At 40.2% G+C, this 19,623-nt stretch overlaps 2 protein-coding genes and 1 long non-coding RNA gene across 3 annotated transcripts in view; 1 reads left to right on the forward strand and 2 right to left on the reverse strand.

Moving 5' to 3' along the window:
* The window catches only part of LOC308385988, a 12,287-nt gene extending 2,785 nt beyond the window's left edge, over nucleotides 1-9,502 (reverse strand). Inside the window, exons 1-2 of the long non-coding RNA XR_013969677.1 lie at nucleotides 9,376-9,502; nucleotides 8,537-8,629 (exon numbers count right to left, since the gene is read on the reverse strand). This is a non-coding gene — a long non-coding RNA (uncharacterized lncRNA). The remainder of the gene's footprint in view (nucleotides 1-8,536; nucleotides 8,630-9,375) is intronic.
* LOC308385882 (uncharacterized protein) lies at nucleotides 1,499-6,450 on the reverse strand. The gene is made up of 2 exons (XM_080865076.1): nucleotides 6,307-6,450; nucleotides 1,499-5,792 (listed from the first exon to the last, which is right to left on the reverse strand). Exon 2 carries the CDS (start codon nucleotides 5,786-5,788, stop codon nucleotides 4,418-4,420), a length of 1,371 nt encoding a protein of 456 aa, XP_080721202.1. The 5' UTR covers nucleotides 5,789-5,792; nucleotides 6,307-6,450; the 3' UTR covers nucleotides 1,499-4,417.
* LOC308385963 (protein phosphatase PTC7 homolog) lies at nucleotides 9,385-18,124 on the forward strand. The gene is made up of 6 exons (XM_080865203.1): nucleotides 9,385-9,911; nucleotides 12,061-12,240; nucleotides 13,173-13,371; nucleotides 14,487-14,610; nucleotides 14,700-14,829; nucleotides 15,998-18,124. The coding sequence occupies exons 1-6, from the start codon at nucleotides 9,710-9,712 to the stop codon at nucleotides 16,054-16,056; spliced, it is 894 nt and encodes a 297-aa protein (XP_080721329.1). The 5' UTR covers nucleotides 9,385-9,709; the 3' UTR covers nucleotides 16,057-18,124.
* The last annotated feature ends 1,499 nt before the right edge of the window (nucleotides 18,125-19,623 follow it).

Consider the following 19,623-nt stretch of genomic DNA (forward strand, 5'->3'; position numbering starts at 1 on the left):
AAATCCACTGTCAGCAAAAACATTGAACCTGTTCTGTATTATTGATGTAGAACCAATAGCAAAGCAGGATTTTTTTTTTTTTTTTTTTTTGTGGGTGGGTGGGCATGTGTGTTGGGGTGGGGGGGGGAGGGGTCTTGGTGCTGACTGTGTTGGTTGGGTTGATAGTCTGTAAATGAAGATGAAAACCACCTCGCAGCCCTGCTGTGTTGTGGTTTGATAAACAACCGCTCCAGGATCACAGCCTCTTTAAGTAACTCCTAAGAAAGGTAAATAAATTCCATTTTGTTTCCTTAAAAAATTTATTTTTTATAGATAATGTACACATTTAATCAGTTTTATTTAACAACTTTCTAACTTTTTTTTTAAAAGGCCCCTTACCAAATATTTTGCAATAATGTACATGTGGTTACTGTTCCAAATACATCACTGATATGTTTTTTAACAATTGATATGATATGCACTGTTTATGAGAGATAAAAGAAGCAAATGCCTAGTGAATGGAAGAACAAATGTGCCACATAATGCCCAGCTAATCCTCGTGTTTACAGAGCATATCGGTCATTCTAGATGTCTGTTGTGTCAGGGTTAGGGAGCATGTAGCTTTTGTTACTGAGCCGCAGGAAATCAAAAGCTTTATCGCCAGCTGAACTGACTGCTGACAGACTTTCAAAAAACTCCTCTGCACGTGTCCTAAATGACAATTAATGAAGCGCAGTATCATTTTAATAACATTTTTTTCTTTCTAAAGTTCAACTCAACCTAATCTGTTTTTGCAGCTCTGCTCTGATGGCGGGCCAGCAAAAGCTTCCCTCACTGTGGGTTTGGATGCTGCTTATTGCAGCTTTGTGCCCAGGTGCACAGTATGCATACAGCAAGCGAGCAGGCAGCTTCAGAGGTCGCGGTACTGGTAACAAAGCGCCTCCCTCTCAGAATCGAGGCCTCTCCAAGCAGGGTGTAAAGTGGGCAGGTGCAGCAGCAGCGGGGATGCTGGGAGGCACAGGCACCGGGTACGGGCTGGGGTTCCTTGGAAAGCCAAAGCATGGGTCCGGAAATAACTATGGCCACAAAGCAGTCGCCTCTGAGCAAGATCGACAGCTTTACTACCAGCAAGACCAAAGATGCTGCAACCAGTCTCTCTGGAGAGCCTTCGTTAAAGGCGCTGCCCCTGCTCCTGCGACTCACCTCTTTCTCAGGCTGGGACATGTGGTGCCTTTTCTTACAGCAGCTTGGATAAGAGACGTGTGATCCACCATCTAATTAATGAAAAAGCTGTCATTTATCAAAGTAAATTAAAGCTTTTTTGAACAAATGATCTCTACTGTGTCATTTTATTGGAATTAAATGTCATCATGTCATCCTCATGGAGGATTTTTCTGAGAGTTTGGTTAAAAAAATACACAAGTTGTGCACTTGTGCATTTTTCTAATAACCCCTCTCTTGATATCCCTTGAAGAGATACAGCAACATTTTAGACGTGAAGATGTCACAGGCCACAGAAAAGATTTCATGATTTATTTTATTTAACACATGAACATCCAAGACAAACTATATTACACCGTGTTAGTCATAACATCTGAGGAGTATCACGAAATGTTTGCAATTCTGAGTCAAAAACAAGCGATGTCTCTAATGGTAACATGACCTCAATTACAAAGTTACAGAATATCCACAACTGAGGAGAAATAAGTGCACTTTACAGATATTCCACATCCTTGATTTAGGTGGAATTTCCCATCAAATTAAGTCGTTTTGCCAGAATCAACCAAAAAAGCAAAACAGGAACAGTCGAATATAAAAGCTTATTAACAGGAGAGAATAAAAGAAATTTGAACGCCTGGTCACAAAGAACAACATCAGTATGGGAAGGAGAATTCCATCACTTTGAGATTTTCACACCTAACTTACACAGCATTTTTCCAGAATCCTTTACAAAACTCAGGCATGGAGAAAAAATAAAACAGGATCATAAAAAGTACGGTAAAAAGAAAAGTGAAATGATCACATGAAACACCCACAAAAATAAAAATAATAACAACACCTACTCTTGAAGAAAAAAAAGGAGAACAGATTTTAGTAGTCATAATCGCAGAGACTGTACCATGACAACCGGCGCAAGAAAATAAACAGTAGTATTTACATATCTGAGAAAAACTGTCCTATGAGACTGTTTCCCCACGCTACAATAACATGTAGGAGATTAGAGGAAGACGCACGGAAACGATGACCAACTTCAGGGCAGACGACTGGAAAATAAGTGGCTATGGAAAGTTAAAATGTGCCTGGGGATATGGATGTAAAACCAAGGCTTTTATGGGAATAAATGTTCTAATGACTCACACACATAATGGCAGAGTTCAACGGGATAAAGGAATGCAGTTTGAGTGCTACCACACCCATTTTAACTAAGGACAGTTTACATACTACAAGGAAATACAGATAAAAGACCGCATCCGTTCAACAGACTGCACAGATTAAAGCAACAAGTGCTATTTGTGCAACTTCACTGCTCATTTATGAACCCATCATGATTACTGTCTACTCTCTGTGAAAAGCTATTACATGCAATAACATAAGTAGCAATTATTAAATATGAACCAGGGCGATTCTTTCTACTTTTATTTTTATTTCTGTCTCTGCTGTTCAGCAAACCTCGATGGCTTAAAGTTCATGTGGGAAGTTTGGCTGAATTATTTACAAGGAATCCTTTATCACCATCAAGCAATCTGTAAAAACTATTAGTGACCAGGGTTTGCTTCAGTCTGTGCATGTGCTCTGTGGAGTGAGACTGAGTGGAATCCAAAACACACACATAAAACTTAAATCCTCCAAAGAGATTTCTCCTAACATTACCCCAGATAATAAACAGGGGTTAAAGTGAGCTGGATTTATTATTACTGATCAGTATTATCGCTGAATGCCTTTATTTTTCATGTGCCACAATCCTGCTGCCAGTTATTACATGCAAATATTTGCCCGGTAATAAGCCAAAAAAAAAGACATCCCACAGCCCACTTATAACCTGAAATGAACTTTTTCCTTCTCATCCCTGTGATGTGTTCATGGTGTAAAGGTAAATAATCCTGGTTACTGTACTTCAGCATCTAGAACATAACAGAGGAAGAGTGAGCATCAAGGCAGCAAAGTTTTTTTCTAAGTGGCGGTAATTTCAAATGCAACTTCTCGAGGACATTAAAATATCACCAAATACACAAACTGTGTCTGTGCAGTCTGTCAATCAACAGAAAACATCTGACAAATGTGTCTGCCAGCCGAAGGGAGAGGGGAAAAGAAGCATTGACGTGCAACACTATCAGAGATGTAGAAAAAGATGTATGAAAGACAGGAAACCAAAGAAGAAGATTATTTTCAAGGGTAAGGATGGCAACACGCAAGGTTTGATAAGCTGAAAATGTAAAACTTCCAATATCCTCGTTCGTTTTAGAGCTCTTAAATGGATCTACACGTGATGTGTTGCCAAATTATCCCAAAATAAATGGAAGCATATTAATTTTGCATTCTTCAAAGGTTGCATGAAAATACCAGGCAAGTTAGTGCAGGCTGCACTGGTTATGTTTGCAGTACTGTGGTGAAGTTCACAGTGATTCACTCTGCTGGAGGGGTATGGAGCAGGCTGTTCATGGTCAATGTTAGATTAGATCAAGAGTAGCAAATATTATTACATTCACTAAGCTAATTCTATCTTTTATACAATGCATCAGCCATGCAGCTTTGGATAGACCTGCTTATAACTTGTTGAATTCAGCGTGGTTAAATCCACAAAAAAGCAGTGAATACTGAATACAGGAGAAGCAGCACAGCTCAGCTGATCACAGCCTGTATGCACAAATCTGGCCTGCAAGTCATCATGTGACTTATTTCTACGTAATTCTTGTCCCCATGCTGCACCAATACAAACAAATCTCTGAGTTACCCCACTTGCCAAATCCCACTTGTACCCCATAAGCCATAATGTGGACTATGAGCTTTCATTATTTTTTCATTCTTATCCAAACTATGAAAGAAACTGCCCTGATAGTCTTCCTAAGAAAAAACTGCTAAAGTAATTGTCCTGTCCTGTTTTCTTTCTTTAATCATGAATCTCTGCATTCAGTGTCCAACAATCTGGAGATAAAAAGTGCAAAATATGGATCCAAAATAAATTAATATAAAGTATAGTGAACATCTAAGACAGATCTAACTGTAACACTTGAAACTGAGTGCCACACTTGAAATAGACATTTTTAGTCAGTATGTACATGTCAATATTTTTATATAATAGATATTAAAAGACTGTACTCTCTGGAAGTATGCAGCTGTGGTTTGCAATGTGGAGCTACTATAATATAAGCAGGAAATGAATGTGTGCATATGATGGAGGCAGTAGAAAGCCATTTGAAGTGAAGTGGAAGGTGTTTTCTCACTGGAGCAGGAGCATGCTGGACAATAGCATCACGGAGGAAGTGAGAAGATGAATGAGCCCTTGGCTCAGAGGGCTAGAGCGACTTAGCTGATATTGTTGTTCAGTTTTACGTTCCTTCAGAAATTGCTCAGAGTACTTCATGTACTTCTCTACACACTGCCGCGACTTCACTTGCTCAATCAGGGCTGGGTATCCAATCTCCTCAATGCTGACGGTGTCGTCATCTGCGTCCTCAGCTGCACTCTTGGATGTGGAAGAGCCTTGATCCTTAAACATATCAGTCGAATTCATGCAGCGACTCATGAAGCTTTCGTAGGTCTCAGCACGTGGAGGAGGGCTGTAGACGTAATCACGGCCATAGTCTTTTTGATCTGTTGACTGGGTGCCATAACGACGCTGCATGTAATTATTGTAGTAGTACTCTTCTTCAGGGTTACGGAAAGTGAAATGTGGTCGGGGGAAGCGTCCTAATCCATATCCAACTGCCATTCCAGCCAAAGCACCGACGCCTGCAGCCACCATGGCTTTTTTGGCAAAACTTGGTGACTTGGGCGCATACCCCATGTTCTGCACAGAACGAGAAAAAGGTGACCCTGCCATCCCATAGCCATAGCCTCCTCCACCAAAGCGGGGACTCAGAATCTTATTATTTGGGTTCCAGTTGGAGTAGCCACCAACTGCTCCACCAGGGTAACCTCCTGGATAACCTCCTGGATTTGAACCAGGCACATTCCAACCTGGTCGTGTGTTTCCAGTTTGGACGGGGTAACCACCTGGATACTGGTAAGGATACCTTCCTGGGTTTTGTGGATAACCACCCGCTGCTGGGAAACCCCCACCTGGATGCTGATTAGGATAATTCTGGTTTGGATAACCTCCAGCAGGGTACTGATTAGGATAACCTCCGGGGTTGCTACCAGCTCTGCCTGGATATTGGTTGGGGTAGCCTCCGGCAGCTGGATTTTGATTTGGATAATTTCCTCGAGCTGGGTTTTGATTAGGATACCCTCCTGCTGGGTATCCACCTGCAGGGTTCTGGTTCGGATAACCTGCAGGATTGCCTCTGCCAGGGTACTGATTTGGGTTGCTACCGGCACCTGGATAACTTGGCTGGTTCTGTTTGGGATAAGGGTAACTTCCACCAGGAGGATAAGGATTGGTGTTTCGATTAGGACTCTGTGGCTGACGTGGGTAGTTTCCTGGTTGAGAGTTGGATGTCTTTGAATTGGTCCAACCCTTGTTGCTGCTGGATGAAGATTTTCCCCTGCTGCTGCTGCTGCCACCTCTTTTAGCACATGCCAGCTCAGTGGTCAAAAGCGACATGATAAGAAGAGACACAAGAACCATCTGACACAACCTCCCCATCATGGCCCTAAAAGGAAAAGTCATGGTTGTAAACACCCGTATATATATACATATATATATATATATATATAATAAACAAACATCTCTTCATTTTAAGTGTGTTGTATAGGCATAAGATTAAAAAGAGTCAGCTGCACTTTTTTTCGATAACGATCAATAAGAAACAATGTATCATTCTGGCTACATCTATTTATATATTTATATAACGCGTATAGCTAGAACACCCTCATTGAATCCTTGTCCTATTTAAAATTTAGAAATGGTGTCAATCGCATTATTATCTTATCATTTGATGATAACAATAATAATGATAATGATAATAATAATTAATGAACAAATTTAGGGTTCATAAACGTGAGGCTGTTATCACTGCATCATCCTTCCCCTTCCATTAGAAAAACATAACGGAGCCATATTATAACGGATGTGTGTGTCGTCTTTTTATCTCGCCGAACCAATCAGCAAAGCGTTTTATAATAGCATCACAATTAAATGAAATGTGATGAAGGCTAATATCTTACCAGGAATTGGTGTTTTGTGTGTAAGCGTCGATAATTCGAGTGCGTTTGTTGTTCTCTCTCCGTCTTCTCTCCGCTCCCTAAAGGGACCAGGGTGGTTTCTTCCAAATGCGGTGCGCTCGTTTTTATCATACGAAGCACCGGATTAAATGTTCCAACGATGCGAAACAACAGCATGTATACTAAAACTATTTTTAACTGCAAAACTGGTATTCTTACTTAGAATACCAGTTTTTAGTGTAAAACTAATGGCGACCATATCAGAAAGTGTCCTATAAGGGAGGCTAAACAGTATTAATTATATATCCGCACCGTCCGTTACGACTGTCAGCTACGTCCCGTTATTCACGACAAGCGCACATATGTACCCTACATAGAATGTATTTCCGGTCAGGCCTCTTTACCAACAGCCTGATAACAGTTTCAGTGGCGAGCCTAGGGTTTTTTGGTGAAACCGAACAAAAATGACAAGACCTCCTCCAACCACAGTTCAATGCAATTAAATAATAAAATAAATAAATGATACTATCAATTTAAGTGGATTTTTTAGGCGTATTTATCTGAAATGACAAAAAAGGAACACTGCAAATGCAAAAATATTTACAGCTTCAGTGAACCATTAATCCCTTTTAAATTTTAAAAGGGATGCATTTGCTTTGGGAGTTTTGATGATAGAGGTTGACATGATGAGTAACAGCTGAAATAGATAACTTTGAGGGCATGATATCCCATACTTATGTGTTGTACCGAGTGGATCGACTGAAAGGGAACAGTAATTAAATAAAAGCTCAAGGGAAGATGGCAGAAAGAAGCAGTGGTAAGAAGAAAGAACTGGCAGGTGGGTCTATAAAATTCAAAGAAAATTGACATAATGAGGAAAACGGGACAAAAGGATTAAATTACCATATCCAAATTATGCTTTGGTCATACAGGATTAAACAGTACCATTATTTAAATTGGGATAACATACTACAGGGAATTTCGGCTGTTTTCAAGAAGAGACATAGAACAAATTTGAAAACTCATCAGCAACCCAAGTCCCTTTAGCTTGAGCCAACTTCAGCTTATACACACATATAAATATACATTTGTTTTGCGACATCATATAGCATAGAATAGAATAGAATTCAACTTTATTGTCATTGCACATGCACAGGTACAGGGCAACGAAATGCAGTTTGCATCCATCCAGAAGTGCTTTAGTGATATAGATATATTACAATATATATTAGCAATAATATAGATATGTGAGTATATTACAGAAATGGGTCTATTATGGCATGTTATAACGTACACGGTATGAAGTATGTTGTGAATATTCTATAACTATAAGTATGTACAGGCTGTAGTGAGTACAAGCTATGTACAGGATATGAACAGGATATAAATTTGAAAAACTATACAGAATATGAAATAAATAACTTTACAGAAATCTGAGATATACAGCTATACAGAAATGGGAACTATGCAAGTTGTATATATATATATATATATACTCACCCAGCACGCCCCTGCGGGCGGTTTATCCTTCAAGCTCGGGTCCTCTACCAGAGGCCTGGGAGCTTGAGGGTCCTGCGCAGTATCTTAGCTGTTCCGAGGACTGCGCTCTTCTGGACAGAGATCTCCGATGTTATTCCCGGGATCTGCTGGAGCCACTCGCCTAGCTTGGGAGTCACCGCACCTAGTGCTCCGATTACCACGGGGACCACCGTTACCTTCACCCTCCACATCCTCTCGAGCTCTTCTCTGAGCCCTTGGTATTTCTCCAGCTTCTCGTGTTCCTTCTTCCTGATATTGCTGTCATTCGGAATGGTTAGCCACCACCATTTTGTCCGTCTGTATCTGGAAGTCCCACAGGATATATATATATATATATATATATATATATATATATATATATATATATATATATATATATATATATATATATATATATATATATGTTGCATATCCGTCCATGCATGAAAGCATGAAAGCATCAAATGCTTATACCCATGTTTTTCTTATTTTTATCCATCTGCAGAATGCTATTTGTTTGTTTATTTATTTTTGGCCATATTTAAGGCAACCTTTTAATTATTGAGATTTTAAATGGTTAACACCTTGTGGTAAACCCTCTGTATTCACTCTTATAACATGACCTTATTATGGTTGACTTGAAAAATGCTTTCAAGTCTATCATACACAATGCACTCTTCACTTGGCTCAGTATTGTCAAGGGGATTTTCATTACCATAGAAAGGGTCCTGCAATTATCTCCCCCACTGTTGTTTCTTGTACAACTCAAGTCTTTTCATGCTGCTCAGGTTTCCAGTGCACCCCCTTCCTGCAGAATATACCAGAAGGTTATTTTGACCAGTCATATTTCTGCATTCTTTCTGGTAATTTTGTTTTGAATTTTGCAGCCTGGGGATGTAAATGCCACATTTAGAATTAACTCCAGGCATTTATTCGGTTAATTAGCTAACAAAAACAAAAACAATGAAATAGCCCACACATGTTGGAGAAACTTCAGAGGCAATTGTCCAAGTACTCAATTACGTTATAAACAAGAGGGATACATATTAGAGAGCTTACCAAACCCTTCTTTTAATTTTCTTGTCTTTACATTAGCACTTTGTAACACTGCAGTAGCTTATAGTGAAATTTCACATGCATTAAAAGTATAATTTGCATTTCCTTTATCTAAAATACTAAAAAAAAAATTCAATTACTTAAAAATTATTTACAGTATATTTGTTGGCCGTTTCATTTTAAAATACTTGAAGGTACTCATTTCTTAAAAATATTTATCCTACACTTTATAATACTTCTAAATCCCTATAAAACCTCCAAATTTCCCCTTTTAGTTTTAGGTTATCATGTATAGACCCCAAATTTTAAAGAAAATTAGAACATGTTAAATGTTCTAGGGCTGCATTATTGGGTGCAACCTACGTTAAGCCCATATTTATTACATAAGTTAGCTAAAAACAACAAAAGATGAATTTGGACACCCCCACGGTGAACCTGGTGGGCGGGGCCACGTTACGGCACGCGACGTCACAGTTGTAAACACCCGTATGTACTCACATCTTTGTGTCCCGTGGAAACATGTCGGGGAGGAGAGAGCCCAGTGGAGGAACTGCTTCGTCTATCAAATGCTCACCTGAGACATAAAGCGAAAGCGACAGAGTCAGAAAGGAAACGGCGGCGTGTTTGTTCGAGTTTGGAGCAACTGCAGCCTTCCGCTGTCACAGAAGCGAGCCGGTCGGGATCGGATGAACGACTAAAGACAGACAGCCGGGGCTTGATCTGAAGACTTAGCCTCGCAGGCAGGTGGTCGAGCCGGTTAGAGAGAAAGAGCGAGAGAGGGGGGACAGCGTGTACGGTCTCGGATCAGAACGGGGTTTCTCCTTGCTAGGGGATGTTATCCGTACTGTCTTATGGCAGACTGGTAGCCAGGGCTGTCCTGGGCGGACTCTCTCAGACGGACGGTCGGGACTACAGTCTGATCACCGCCAGTTATGGTTTCGGTAAAGACTTTCGCAAGGGGATCCTGAAGAAAGGGATGTGCTACGGTGATGATGCTTGCTTCATTGCACGGCACAAGACGGCTGATGTCTTGGGTAAGGATTCAGGGCTCTGCAAATGGCTTGCATGAAAGTTAGACGCCCTCTGTGCTCGGGTGACCTTCAGTGAGTTTAGCCAGCACGTGTGCCGACCCGTCGGATCAAAACACACCAGCCCCCCTCCCCGCTCACACATAAAAAAAAGACAGCACTTTAACCCGGATAAAACAAGACTCCAACCCGGATAGACGCTTAAAGCATATCTGTACGCACATAGCACCTGCACTCACGTCATTACTTTAATAAATGACATTTATTTTACTGTTAGGGGGTAGTTTTGAGGTGAAACGCTAAATGACCTTTCACCTACATGTGTCCCCACTGTGGGATACACTGCGATGACGTAGGCTGTTGCAATCACAACATTAGAAGACGTAAATCGGCCTTATTTAATTCGGACGTGGCAAAAAATAGAGCTCATTAAAACGTATCAGACTTAACACTACAATGTCTTGCAAAGGTCAGAATGGTTGAGCATGGAGGCAGCCATGTTGCTAATAGCATCATTAGCCTATTAGCTTAGCTAGCAGGCTAAGCTTGCTTTGTCCTCGCCACCTTGCTACTGCCAAAGACTTAAACTACCACGTGGTTGGTTAGACACACACACACACAAGGTGTATTTCATAGTTTACAAGGTCTGTTTAGTGTTAAACGTTTAGGTTGGTTAGAGAAATAAAATTGACATCTCCGAGGAACACATGGCAACACGTGTATACACGGCAAGGAGAAGTGGAATCTGTGAGACTTCAAGTCAGAGTGTTGAAAACGTCCCTTGCTTTAATTCAGGCTGATGGAAATCGTAGTGAAGGGCGTAGCTGACAGTGATGATCAAGCAGTGCAGAAGAAAATGCGTGGGGTTTTCCAGCATGTATAATATTTTCACTTTCTTTTTAAAGGTTACTTTCACCTCTGTGAGAAAGGGAAAATAATTCCAAAGTCACAGCCTTATAAACTATGGAAGCAATATTCCCAGTAGTCTGTGTGCTGTAGAAAGAAATACTTTCAAAAAACTAAGAGGAAACCCATAGATTCTCTGGAAGTCAAATACTATGAGCATGGGGTGGGGAGAAAAGTTATACATCATTATTAGATTATTCTCATTGTTATGTACATATTTCTTTTACAACTGTCTTCTGACAAAAAAAATACTGGTGCAGATATTCCCTTGCCGTCCTCTTTGGCCATTGAACTAAACAGAACTTAAGTAAAATCATCTGGTCTTGGAAAAAAATTGCTTTGCATCAGCTTTCAAATGAATGTGCAAATGAAGGCATTTATGAGGTGATTGATGTGAAGCCACAATGTGTAAATATATTTAAACTGAATTTAGAAGTCATTTGGACGCAAGTAACCTAACCGGTATACTACAAAAATTATATGCATTTTGGAACCGCGTGCTTACAAGTACAAACTTGAATGATTCATGTAGCACCTAAATTACAGGATATTAGATTACGTTTGTTTGTGTGTATAAGCTGAAGGTGTCTAGAGCTAAAGAGACTTTGGTTGCTGATGAGGTTTCAAAGTCAATTTGTATCTTTGCTGTTCTGACTCATGGTGTGCAGCTAGAATGAATCAAAAGTAAAATAAAACAGGAAGCTAGTAGATTATGAGGTATCAGTGTATAAATATGAATTACACACAAGATGTTAAAAGAGTATACAATTATTTCTGTTCCATAGCTGCAAGTAACACATTTTCCGGGGTAAAATTCTTACACTTCAGGTAAACTAGATAAATTAGGCACACATGAAGCAGTACATGAGAAGTTACAATGGAAAGATAATAAACCAATGTGTTCCTGTTTAGCAGGGATACAGACACCAGAGAGAAAAGCAGTTCAGTAATCAATAAAGCATCAGCACCTAGAAAAGAAAGATCAGAAGAGCAGTGTGGCTGTGCAAATATAGACATGATGCATTGACCTTGGAAGGAAAAGAAAGTCATGTCTGCTGTAAAAAATAAAGATAACTTAATAAAAATTCAACAACTAAAATCAGCCAAACTGCTACCAGCAGATGTTTGGTATTTACACTTTTGAAATGCCTGATCAATCCTCTGTCACGAATCTGGTGTTAATAAGGTATTGTATGGTAGTGGTTCAGTAGTAAAACAAATGTTTTTAATTCCTTTTTTTCCCCATCAGGCGTAGCAGATGGCGTAGGTGGTTGGCGGGACTATGGTGTCGACCCATCTCAGTTCTCTGCAACCTTAATGAAGACCTGTGAGCGACTGGTGAAGGAGGGTCGCTTCACACCCAGTAATCCAGTGGGCATCCTGACGTCTGGCTACTACGAGCTCTTGCAGAACAAAGTTCCCTTGCTAGGTGAGTACATAGAGATGATCCACCTGGTTACAAACACAGCAAGTGGTGGAGCGAGCTCAGCCGTGCTGAGAGAAATAAATAACATAGCTGCAGTATGAGTCACACTGTGAGTATTGGCCCTGCTCACCGAGCACAGAACACAAGCTCTGTCCTGAGTTATACTATCTGTTTAATATGGAATCTCTTCTTCTACCTTGGCAATTACTAATATACAGCCTTTAAGTGTGTGATCAGTTCATCAAGAGGGAACCAAATTTTGCTTCAACGATTGTGTTAGTTGGCGAGGTATATATATTATGTGACTTTTGTTTGACACAAACCTTTGTCCCACCGAGTGATTTAAAACCAGAGAGGTAACTATCTTTGATCGGGCAGTGATTTCTTATGCTAACACTTGGCAGTTGAAATTCAGTGATCTTGTGACTCCCCACAATTTACCCTATTACGCAGGCCAAACACTTTGCCCCCTGCCAGAGCTTCAAAAGGTCATGAGTCTGTCTGTAACTGATACTACAGGAGGGTCAGTGAGATTTTAAAAGTAGGTTAACACCAAGCATGTGATCAAGGTTTCATATCTTGGCTCAGTGTCCCTGGCCAAGAGTTAGTGCAGACGCAGGTTAGCTGTCGTTAAATTTAGTTGGCATACTTTTATTTTGGAAAGTCATGGCAAGGTCAGCTCTTGACCTTCTCTGCTCAAGGTTACCTGAATTGTTGCTAGTAGCTGTCACTGGGAATGCAATCTTTTTGGTTGTTTTTTTTTCCGTCTGTATTATATTTCTTCCACTCTCCATGGATATATTAGATTCACAATGAGGACACTCACAAAGACTACTTTGTACTGGTTGGGCAACATAACTCTTTTCTTTTGCCCTGATCAAATTATCTGTTTGTATACATAACCTTAGTGTTGTTTTACTCCGCTTTATTTTCAGGAAGCAGCACGGCCTGCATCGTAGTTCTGGATCGGCAGAGTCACAGGCTACATACGTGTAACCTTGGCGACTCTGGCTTTTTAGTGGTACGTGGTGGAGAGGTGGTTCATCGCTCGGACGAGCAACAGCACTATTTCAATACACCCTTCCAGCTGTCCATCGCTCCTCCGGGAGCCGAGGGAGTTGTGCTCAGTGACAGGTCAGTTGCTCAGTGTTAGATATATCTTTGTAAATAAATAAAACTCTATATTAGATAGATGCTGGGCTGGTAGTTGTACAGCACTGTACATGTCCTGCTTACAGCAGGCTCGGATAAAATGGTAAAGGCATATCATTCCATTCTGAGCATCCCTACTTGCAGTCATTGGGTTTGCGTGCCACTTTGTAATGCAAAGCAGGATTTAAAATAGAAGTGCAGGTCATGATCTCTGTCATTTTGACTGCCAAGCTAATTTGTGGACAGCTTAATTAGCCCAACTTATCAAAAACATGACTCATCTCTCATGTGGGAAGCAAATATCATAGCATAAAGGCCTTTATGTTGTTGTTTGCCATGTAAACAGAACCTGCTTTTCACCTCACACACTAAAGTGTGTGCAGGCCTTCACAGGTTTGCTGGCCAAACCAATTTACATCTGTTATGACTGGCATCAACTAATAAAGCTTTTGTAACATGATCTGTTTTTATGTCTGAATTGCCAGATGATGTCAGTGATTACCTGGATTTGGCTAGAGTTGGTAGCAACAACAAAAAGTGTCCTTCTTTAGAAGTTTTCCTTAGTGCTTTCAGCTCTCTGCAGACATCAGGAATGTTACTTTCAAATTGCCCGTTCCTCCATGGACACAGGCTTTCAGTACTAGCAAGCCATGGCAATGGCAACTGATAAACAAGAGGGAAACTCTGTAATCCATTTGGAGCAGTCTAGATGTTTTGTTTGACTTTTCTCACTGGTTTGGCAGGTTTAATGGGTTAACGTTCCCATTAAAGTACATTTATAGACCTGTTTAAATGTCATCATAAATTAAGACCAAGCAGAAATATAAGGCTCCCAGGTGATAAAACCTCAGTCTGAGACTTGTGTATGGTGGTAGGAAGTGACAGGCCATGCCGGCATTCGGCACGGACGGAGAAGTAAACGGAGAAGTCAGGTTTTACGTCAGCTGTCACATTAAACGCTCACACTCCATCTTCAAAATTTAGCAGAGTGGCTTCTGACCTGCTTAATTCCACACTTAAAACTGTTGCCAGCAGCTCAGGTGCTTCGCGCTCTAGTTTCACTTCATGATCTTCCCGTGCTTCCTTGTTTCCTGTAGTCCCGAAGCGGCTGACAGCTCCTCTTTCGACGTGCAGCTTGGTGACATCATCTTAACCGCAACAGACGGTCTCTTTGACAACATGCCAGACTACATGATTCTTCAGGAGCTCAAAAAACTCAAGGTATCACTTCAACATGTCAGCTTATGCTTATATGTGTTGGAAACAAATTCAAATTTTAATGCTTTTTTTATTATTGCATCTCGTTTCAGACTACCAACTATGACAGCATCCTGCAGACTGCACAGAGCATTGCAAAGCAAGCTCATGATCTTGCCTACGACCCTAATTATATGTCCCCTTTTGCACAGTTTGCCTGTGACAATGGCCTGAATGTAAGAGGTAAGGTTACTGTTAGCTCCCTTTAAAAGCACCATACACATAACTGCAGTATAATGTTTTTACAGCACGCCCCTTTTCCTGATTAATATTAATAATAAGTTTTGGTTGTACAAATTTTGGAGATGGCACTATTATTTATCATGTTTTGAATAATTAATTAATAAACATTGAAATAAACATAATTTGTGTGTTATTAGATGCATAATGAGGAGCATACAAACATACATACTCCAAAGTACTTTTGATGTCCTTAATAAAACTGTACACTGTTAATATTAGTAGTTGGCCACAAAAGACACAAGTTAAGGATGTCTCGCTGGGGCTTTATACTTCAGCAGTAAATCTACACTGTAACTATGTCGTAACCGCAAACCCATCTGAAACTCTACATCGCAACCTGATGTGAATCTCCATAGAAACCTAACTACACACGGCACAAAACTGTTGCCGGTTCACTACAGTCGATACCTCCTGTGCATTTCCAGCTGCGTTTTTGAATTTGTCAGTGAGAGAATAACACTCATCACCTCAATCTAAGAAATAACAATCATAACATGAATTGAAATTCTCACAAATGTCAGCAAATCTTTGGAGGGAGATTGCTGAAACTATCTGAAGGGATGTATGTCATAGGCTCTACAAAGATTGCTCACAGAAGTCCAAATCAGGCCTTAAACCACTCAGACTTTTAAATGTGATTCTCCTTGTGTTGACTAAAAGTTGCTTTACACAATAAGATTTCAGCAGTTATACTTTATATTTGAAGCCACATTACATGACACGTTTGTAATAAGCTTGGTTAAAGCATTTTTTCAATCAGTTTATCTAGACCTATTGAGGCTCTGACGTCTGCAGTTCCTCCGCTGTGTCCTTGGCGTGGTCATGATAACACACATGAGACGAAACTCCTGCTGGCACAACCAGTTTTTCTTCTCTGTAGGAATCCCAAGCATTTAGTTTTTGCAAGTTTAACCTTGATGATGGCTGACCACCGCTTTACAGCTAATACGAAACAAATCACTACAATTATTGTTATATGCGGCTTTAACACTATTATGAAATAGAAAAGTCTTCTCCTATATATTCAGGAGGTCTTATAATTAAAAAGTACTTTGCATGAACTAGTTCTTACATTTCCTCACTTTATCTTTGTTTTCTTGTCCTGCAGGAGGGAAGCCAGATGACATCACGGTGCTGCTCTCTATCGTGGCTGAATACACAGACTAAAATGTGTGTGTGCGTGCGTGTGTTTGAGTGCGCGTCTGGGGCTGTTCCTTCTTCGCCGCCTGCCTGAGTCTTCCACCTGCGGCCCTCCCGAAATGCACTGCATCCTGTGGAGCTGACAGGGGAGGCCCGCCAACACCACGGCACACACTCCTTACAGCACGGCCCGTGTTAACATTTAGTTTTCTTCCGCTGGTTTTGTTTTGGTGCTTGAGCGGCTGAGGGAAGGCAGGCAGCTAGAACATTTTGTTTTTTTCTTTCATGTTGATCGTGATGCAGGAGGAGCAGAGAGAGAGAGAGATGGGCGGGAAGATGCCTTTCATTCTTCAACGTCTCATCCTGTAGCATCAAAATCTTTTTCAATGATGTGACAGCCCAGGACAGATGGACGGCCTGTAGGCTTTAAAATCTAAAATAAAAATGTGATTAAGGAGTAAGCCATGGGTTTGGATTCTTTAGAGCGTAGTAACAGATTTAGCAGGCGAAACCTGGCTATTGGTCGCTGTTGTTAATCTGTTCCATGTGGTAAATGTGTTTGAACAAAGCATGTAGACTAGACTGAGGAAGCTGCTGCTGGGATGTTGTTTGAGTATGAAATGTACGAGTTGGGATTAAGTGTCTTTCCTCAGATCAAAACTCTGTAATGAGAAACTGTAACACTTATTAAAGCTTTCACATGAAGGTTAATCAGGTTTTGTCGCTTGGCCGAGGGAACCGCATCTCCTGATGAGTTGTAAATATTTTTGTTTTTTGAGAAACTTGTTCTGGCCTTTCTGTTGTCTTTGAATTGGTTGTTAAAGCGAAGAGCTGTTTCGTTACTTTATGGAAGATCTACACATGCTCTCGTATACTTTCTTGTACAGATACTAATCTCCAGGTGATTTTCATCAATACCACACTTCCGTTTGAAAGTTGAAAGTCGCTTCCTGAGATTGATCTCTGAAGCAGTCGTGTTGCCGAAAGGCCGCTAAAACATATGACTGGTTTGTGTGGCATATTTGAGAAGCTGTTGTATGTAATGTTTATATTTGTTATAAAGCTCAAGTTAGCATCTGGGAATGCTTACAATTGCAGTGATAGGTCAGGAACAAATTCAAAGGAGAAAGATGTATTTTTTAAACCTTATTTTGTTTTAAAAGCTACAGACTGAAGCATATGCAGATGGGACAAACGTCCCGTGGATGACTAAAAGATCCAGGTATCTTAAAAAAAAGAAGAAGAAATGTGCATTGTGTGAGTCTGCTTCAAATGTTTTGTTTCTCTGTCCCTCATTTTCCTGTTTCATTTGTTTGCTGCTGCTTTTGTTAGTCACGTATGACTTGATTTGCATAAACGCTGTGACCGTGATTGCGACGAGTGCGCTCTGGATTTCACCAAACTACACGAATCAAAGACACTGATGATACCGTTCTGCTTATGAGGGTCTAACACTTCACCTAAGTGTTGTGGATAAACTCTTTACAATTTAAAAGCATGTGCACCAAAGACACATTTTCTTTGTGTATCTCATTATGCTCTTTTTTTTTTTTTCGACACAAACATCATACAGCAATACTCTAATTTTCTTGTTCTATGTGTGTGTGATGGCCAGAGGTCTGTGTGGAAATGTTCAGAATTACATTAAAGTGTATTTTCTATTCCTAAAGTTGTATCATATTCCTGGTTTTAAGTTATATGTAACTGGTTATCTGTAAGTAACTATAAAGACAGGTTTTTAAAAGAAAAACCAAAGAAGGGAAGCCATAGTTCACAATTAGGGCACTGCTCTGGAAGCACCACTGTAATGGTAACAGTCACTGTGGTGCTTATCTAACAATCACGGTAGAAGTTGTACTGTTGCTGCCATACTTGAATCCACTGATCCACCATGCATTTTATTACTAGAGAGCAGTTCATATGTGCAATTTGGCAGCAGTTTGTGCTACAATGATTGCATTTCACATCAAATTGGGCAGGTTTTTCTTCCTCATAAACATAATGGGGGTAATGATTTGCATATCTGTCCTGCTGTCATCGTTGTTTTTGTTTTTTATGTAGTTTCTATTTTAGTTACACCCCCCCCCCCCCCAAATGTAATTTCTCACTGTTTTAGGCTCTTCTTGTCTTTGAGGGGTTTGTGTAAGAAAAAAAAAGGGGGGGGAAATGTCTGTTTCTCAAATATAGACCTATATTTGACAGAGAGACGTAAACCTTATGCAGGAGGGGGTGTGAACTTGCAGTATGAGGGTGAGCACAGTTTCAGCCTTAACCAATAGCTTGACCTGTAATCAAGAGGCCTTTCCTGTCATTGCAAGCTTGTGTCGTCCCTGCCGTGTTGCCCGGTGTTTGATGTAAATGAAATGTGGACATGTCTTTTTCTCTTATAAAGCCGTTCTCAAAGGTGCTTCTGCAGTCTGTATGGTATGATTGTCCTGTTCCCAGCAAGCGTATGAAAGATAAACTTATGTCTACAGTGAAACAATGCAGGTCTAATTTATGTAAATATGTTTTAAAATATGTACAATATTTAAATAAAGAACCTAGTATTTATACTAAACTTGTTTAGGTGTCTTCTTTATGCATATCATGTTTGAAGTAGTAACTTAACTCAAGGGATGAACAGGATAAGTCAATTACAATAACCTACCTATGTCCCCAAGAGGGACAAAAACAGAATTTCCCAGAGGAACCCACCTGAGGGATAAATAAACTTTCATCTAATCTAATATAACTTAACCTGAAACCCAAATACCTGATCGGCCAGTCACGTGGCAGCAAGTTAATGGAAGTAGACATGGTCAAGACGTTCATACTGAGCACCAGAATGGGAAGGAGATTTGATTTACTTTAAATGTAGCATAAATACACATAAAATACAGTTCTGCAAAAAAAAAAGATACTGCATGTCAACAAGTGTATTATGTATGAGAACACATATGAATGTATAACACATTGTGCAGGGGGGTATTTTAGTGACACACTTTGGGCTCCTTAGTACCAACTGAGCGTCATTTGAATGCCACAGCTTATCTGTTTGTGACTTATAGGTGTCCTTTGTGTGTTTTTCTAGCCAGGTATGATTTTACTGCATTGGTGGTGTGATTGATCCACTATGGTACAGCCTGGTGGATAAAAATCTGATGGTTATTAATTCCATCGATTCTGACTGACTGAAATTCAGTCCCAAACCTATAGACAGTCACCTCCCACATACACACTGACAGTGACCTGTTGCTACAGATTCAGTCCAGTTCTTGTGTAATATGGCATACCTTCCCCTTTCTCTGTTTCTCTTCTTAAGAATTGGCTTCTTGACAGTCATCCTTCCACTGAGACCATTTCCGAAGAGGCTTCAGTGAACAGCAGATGGCTCAACTAAGGGCTCAGATGCATTTCTCAGGTCCTATGTCAGGTCTTTGCTGGATTTCTTTCCTGTTTTTTAAGGATATTAATTTCATCTTTCATCTTCATCTTTTACTATTCATCTGCTGTAGATAGTTTTTAGGCCTGACGCATCTTTGTTTTTGCCCCTATTGTTTAAGAACACTTTAAGCACCATGCCATGTTTTCAACTAATATCGCTTCAGGAAT

Source organism: Rhamphochromis sp. 'chilingali' (assembly GCF_963969265.1).
Source record: "Rhamphochromis sp. 'chilingali' genome assembly, chromosome: 2".
NCBI lineage: Eukaryota > Metazoa > Chordata > Actinopteri > Cichliformes > Cichlidae > Rhamphochromis > Rhamphochromis sp. 'chilingali'.